This window comes from Galendromus occidentalis, unplaced genomic scaffold (genome assembly GCF_000255335.2).
Source record: "Galendromus occidentalis unplaced genomic scaffold, Mocc_1.1 scf7180000075396, whole genome shotgun sequence".
Taxonomy (NCBI): domain Eukaryota; kingdom Metazoa; phylum Arthropoda; class Arachnida; order Mesostigmata; family Phytoseiidae; genus Galendromus; species Galendromus occidentalis.
In genome coordinates this window covers 79,845-85,926 of record NW_003803386.1, presented here as the reverse complement: position 1 = coordinate 85,926, position 6,082 = coordinate 79,845, and the positions used below count along the sequence as shown (strand labels likewise).

General features: G+C 50.8%; 1 protein-coding gene across 1 annotated transcript; it reads right to left on the bottom strand.

The window, feature by feature from the left end:
- Positions 1–913: 913 nt before the first annotated feature.
- LOC100907729 (cuticle protein 16.8) lies at positions 914–1,979 on the bottom strand. The gene is made up of 2 exons (XM_003737147.2): positions 1,914–1,979; positions 914–1,686 (listed from the first exon to the last, which is right to left on the bottom strand). The coding sequence occupies exons 1-2, from the start codon at positions 1,956–1,958 to the stop codon at positions 991–993; spliced, it is 741 nt and encodes a 246-aa protein (XP_003737195.1). The 5' UTR covers positions 1,959–1,979; the 3' UTR covers positions 914–990.
- Positions 1,980–6,082: the final 4,103 nt, after the last annotated feature.

The window sequence follows — 6,082 nt, the reverse complement described above, 5'->3', positions numbered from 1 at the left end:
TACGATCCAAAACCTCTATGGGGCGATACAGTGAGCCCTTGTTTTTCGCGGTCAATTGGTACCGAAGCCTTCCGCGAAAATCGAATTTCCGCGAACCTGAAGTCCTTCTTTCAGGAACGCCTAATTCTTGATAAAAGCTCACCGATTCCTCCCGAGACTTCCATCAAACTCTCACGACATCCGCCAAGAGCCGTTGATCGCAATGACCGGGAGGATATTATTGATATCCATATGCGTGCATGTACTAGAACGAGAGCCGCGAATTATCGAGACCGCGAGTATCATACCGCGGATAATCGAGGGCTCACCATCACCAGAGATCCGCGAGTTATCAAGACCGCGGAAATTAAACCGCGAATAGTCGAGGGCTTACTGTGATCCGGTCGCCAAACTTTTGAGCGCGAGCCTATTCCAGAGCGAGTCCGATTTGAGCTCGAGCCAAATTGAGCGCGGGCCCGATTCAAGTGCAAACATGCGCGACAGTACCATTCCAAATGTCTTACTCTCAGATGCCTGACTAGTCAGAGGTTAGCTTGGGTAGGGAATGATGGATTATGTCAAAAAGAGGCGAAATGGACTATACAAAGAAATGACTTTACGACAGCTAGGGTTAGGCTGCGTACAGCTTTCCCAAATGAGGTTTGAAGCCGAAAGAGCATCCGAAATCTGAGAGACACTCGCCAGCCGGTCGGGTTGCAGGGAGGCTAAACTTCCTCCAAGGAGGCATCCTTGGAGCGCGCCGGAATAACGAGCGAGGCTGATGGACCCGACATCGCTTCTCTCGCTCCGCCAGAATCAGAACGGAGACGGATGGAGAAGACTTGCAAATTGATGTTGGTTCGGATTTTTCGTCTCCCGACTCACGAACAGCATCGAAATCGACGAAGAGAAGTACCGTATAGAGGAGCGTGGTCGTTTTTATTGAAATTCGGTCCACCCGCTAGACCTCGGCCGCGTGTAATATGGAATCAAAAGAAACATGTGACCGACTCAGGCGTTCTGGATGACGTGATTGTAATCGTTTGGGACGTATTGGAAAGGTGAAGCGGACTGGGTGTAGCTCACTGGAGCGTGCGCGTAGGCGTAGGAGATTGGAGCAGCCCCGATCGTCTTGAAAATCGTGGGAGCAGCCTGGATTGTTTTGTAAACTGGGGAAGCAGCTTGGATTGTCTTGATGACGGTAGGGGATGCTTGAACAGCCTGAACGGTCTTGTAGACGGTCGGAGCGGCAGCAGCGTATTTGATCACGGCAACGGGCTCGTAAGACTTGAAAACAGCGGGGACAGTGTGGATCTTGACCGGGGCAGGGGTAGCTCGAACGTTGACGATTGGAGCAGGGTCTTGGTAGATCTTCGTTTTCTGCTCTGCCTGTACTTGAGCTCCGTACTGTACCGCAGCCTGCTCACCCGTGATGGCTGAAGAAGAATATTTCGCGTCGGAAGCGTCTTTGGTCTCCGTTCCGAGCTCATTAGTTTTCACATCGGCGTGGAATCCGCTTTCGTCGGCCCAGTATGTGACAGTGCGCTCGCGACCATCGGCCAGACTGAAGGAGTAGGAACCCTGCACCCGTCCGTTGCCATCGGATGTTTCTTCGTGGCTGTTGGATCCTTCATTGGACTCAGCTTTGTAAGCGAATTGATATGGGATGGGATCGTATTTCACCTCTTCTCGGTATCCCTGCGCATTCTGAAAACCATAAGAGAGTAGTCGCCATCGGGAGCAGGATATCTGGCAGTCGCTAGAGTTTATTCAGTCGAATCTTGGCTCTGCGACCGCGGCTATCACCGAAATTGCGTTTTTTTCTTCAGCATGGGGCTCTATGGGGAAAAGCGAATGAGCGCAGTTGATAACCGAGGTTTTTCATGAAATATGCGGCTTTTCGCAAAGTCTGATCGAATCTTGGTTGTACTCACTGCTGAAGCCACAGTAACGGCCACGGCGAGAATCGCGAGACGCATTGTGAGAGTATAGACTGAAGAAATCGTGTCTCTTCCCCTCTTCGGCGAGGTTTTTATATAATAATAATTCGCGGCGTTGAGGGCGTCTGGAGAGGAGGATGCAGAAGCAGGTTTCGAGATGGGTATTGAAGCGCGGATCCCGCCGGCGCTTTTATGTTGATATACCATTGATTGCAGACGAAGATCTATAAGACGCCTCGTTCTGTAAATGGGAGCGAGTCTCAAAGAGTAACTTGCGCAGTCAATTCGTCCGGCTGGATTGTTCGCTATCCATGATAAAGACGCTCTAGACTCCAGACGCTTCTTCCTGGATGTCTATTCTCTCGGTGGGAAGCAGACTCGAGTATTCGATCCCTGATGGGCATCGTGGACGTACGAAAATCTCCCTCATTGGAGGACAATCAGAGGCGCATCGATTCACCCACTCCTAAACTCCCATGGAGGAGGTAGCGGATATAGGGTGATTTCGATCAGCGATCTGACCCCTGGGCGAGTCGATCGAGCGACGGTCTGGTTACTTTGCCGCTCCTTCGTTCGTTACCCCCGTGGATATGCTTCCCCGCGCCCAGTCTCCGCTCCCACAGTGAAGTAGAGTCTCAATAATTCGCGGACTGAATCCCGAGATCGCTTTCCTCCCACAATGGGGTCCGAGGAGCTCATCAGCTTCCGAGCGAAGGGGGAAAGCGATGAAGCTCATGAGTGATGACTCATGGCGTTCGACAGAGCGGGGCCGAATTCATGGGATGGAGCTGCAGGAATTTCTTCATTCGTGATGAACGGCCTTGACTCTCAGGGTTCAACGCTGTGATCACCTCGAAGTTCGACAGATCGGTGGAGATATGTCAGAGTCGTCTTGGAGGTGAAGCAAAGTAGATAAGCTTTCACCCGCAAACAACAGAGAAAAACACAATCTGGAGAAAGGAAGATAAAATCAAGGTCACGGGGCTGATGCAGCCGATGTCTACGTGCTGTTGGGTAACCGCCGTTTCTCAGAAAAAGTGTTCGAGACCATATTTTCAGCTCTTCGAAAAGGGGTCTTCAGCTCGTTGCGAACGTTGACGACCACCTACTTGTAGTCATCAAAGAATTATCGTACGATCCTTCTGACGTGGAAACGTCTTTCGAACGGTCAGGTGTATCTCCTGCCATCATGCACCGTTTTCTGTAACGATTCGCAGGGCTCAAAGTCATCAGCTACTCGACGGATTTTCACCAAGTTGATAACAAATGACCGCGATTCCATGTGAGACGATCTTAGCGAGAAATCGTGGGATTCAGATGGCTCCTCAATATACATATTCCCGACTTGATTCAGACGCCCCTGAAATCGCGTGGAAAAGAACATGAATATACGCTATATCTATATAGGATACTCAGCGGATGCATTACGCTGGGACGATGCTCGCCGGCAGATGAGCGTGGATTCGTGATTTGCATCCATGATTTCTACTCAATATCTGACACTTGGTACTGACAGATGGACACGAGGATAAATGTGCTTTGACCGTTTCTCAATCACAGCGACGGGCTCTCTCCTCTCCCCTCGCTGCTCGCTGCACAACCGAGTCTCTCCTGATGATCCGAATCCGGAAGTGCAACGTTCTCATAGGTTCTACGGCAGCATGAGGCTTCTAGTCTGTATAAATGTGTGTTAAATATTAAAAACTAGCTGTGCTCGCCGCGCGTTGCCACGACCCTGTCCGGCCTCTCCGCGTTGTTGCGTTGTCTTTGGTGGTAAAACTTTGGCTCCGTCGTCGTAATCCTTCCGAGTCCTCTCATTATTCGCAATTTTTGATAGGGTCTCTCTGATCCGGAACTTCCGGATCAGAAAGACCTTGTCGAAAAAAAGGGGAATCTCCAGAGAAAATCTCTGTCGAGCGACGCGATGTCCGCGAGCTGTATTTTCAAATTCAGTAGGGCCGAGCTTCTTTGACAACGGCGGCATTCCCACTTCTTGCTCCAAGCGAAGCTCAATCATTCGATAGGGAAGGCGCGATCGTCCTTCGCCTCTTTGCGTATGCTCTCAACATGAGAGAAACTTATAATATCGGCCACGAACTCTTTATTTTTAAGCTCATGATACGAGAAGATCGCCGAGCTCCCAACCACTGCTCTTCATCAATCTGAGACTGGGCTTCAGGTTCATCATGGGCATCGACTATCTTCTCGAGCGAGCGTGATTCTTCCTCGGTGTGATTACGCAACATGCTCTTCACAAATATTATCCGTCTGAATCTGTCGTCGTCGGGGCGCTCACAAGAGTAATGTTTGATATTTCTGGCCCAGCTGAATGCTCTCTCAGGAGCGACGCTAGTAGGCTGGATGCAGCCCAAACAAGCGATCAAATTAGACGGAGGAGCATTGGCGGCGTCAGACTCGTGCGTTTCTCCCGGCTCGAAGCCTCTCAGAATTTCGTCCGCTCTTTGTTCCAACTGAAAGGGGGGAATTCCGGAGGACCCGTCGAACCTGTCCGGGGATTGCATCCGGGCATTTCTCTTGGACATGATCAACATCTCGAATCTCTGTTTCATGCTGGACAATACGCCCTCTTGCTGATTCTCGATAGAAACGTTCCTCAAAGTATCTGCGCATCTCTGGCACAGAACCACGCCTTTGAATTACTCTCCGGCAGATGCAACGACAGAGCGCTTTGGCAAAATCCGAGTCGGTGTCGGCAGGATCCACATGTAACGTCTCAATGAGGCTCCGGAAGGAAAAAATATCAAACTCCACGCTCCACGCCCACTGCCCCGAGCTTGTCGACAGAATTTCTGATGACATCCGGGAGCAGAGAGAGCGAACCTCAATTACTCGCATAAATTATGATTCATAATAATACCTCGAGAATACGCTCCGAGTCCAAGATAGACGCATCCTCTGTAGAAATCATCACAACAGAGCGTTCGACGACGACCGATGCTTCTGTCATTTCTGTGATAAGTTTGATATTTGCGATTGTCACCGGAAAAACGATTTCCTCCTTATTATAAACCTACCGCATCTGCGGTTCAAGCTCGAGAAATGTTTGTAGCATCTTTCCTAGGCTGTTCCATCGTGTTGGACAGTGTAGGAGAAGTTGGAGTTTTTTGCGTCCGGTCGGTCGACGGGGGGCTAGCAAAGCGTCATGTTCTGTTGTGCTTCTCGCAAAGTAGCGGCACGCAGCGATGACGCGATCGACCTTGTCGGCCGAAGTGGCCATCGAACGCACACTCCTCGTACGTGTCTCCGTCGTTATGCGTCATGTTCTGAGACTCGTTTCCCTCATCAGGATTGTCCAAGTCCTCATGGGCAGGGCGCTCATCCGCCCGATAATGGGCATCGTCGAACGGTCGTGCGCTCAAGCTATCGAGTACTGCGAGGTAGGAAGCATGGTCGAAACAAGTTTGTCGGTAAAAAGGAGATGGCGCGGCCGCTTCTTGTAGGAGTCCTCCTAGAGGGATCATACAAGACGCGGCATCTGTGGTGATACCTCGGATGTCGGTCACACTCAAGCCGAACACTGGCAACCCATCAAGTAGTGCATCTCGTAGCTGTACGGCTGTCGACCCTTCTGCTAGTCTGAGCATGAGCAGTTCTGCGCTCTCCGACATCACCGAGGGTGATATTTTCGAGGAATGAAGCGTGACCCCGAGACACTTCTTGCGCTGGAAGGTCCATTCGTCCTGATTCAACACCAGTACATTCTCAGGAGATGCCTTCAGTTCATTTGAATCATTTTCGAGCAGTTTCTGAAGCCTTGCTGCCTTTCGGTCAAAATCCCTCGCCGCCGGCCTCCTTGATGTCTCCCCTAACTTTGACCACTTAAAGAGCCTCCACAGGCAGGCCAGGTCACACCAAGTGAAACTCATGCCTGCTGCAATAGACTCAGCCAGCATCTCTTCCTCCAGAGTCCGGGATCTACTCTTCCCCCAAGAGCGGTGGAATCGAACGTGATCTTTCAATCCGGTGAGGCTGCCGTTGCAGGCCTTTATGACTCGAGCGGGATGCACACTTTGCATTTCCGAGATCTCATCGATCCCAATGGACTTGTGGTCCACTCGAACATCCTATGAACTGTAATGTGAAGAGACGATTCGAACTCCCAGAACGGCAGCCGAGTCGATCATTTCACCCGCCGAACAAAT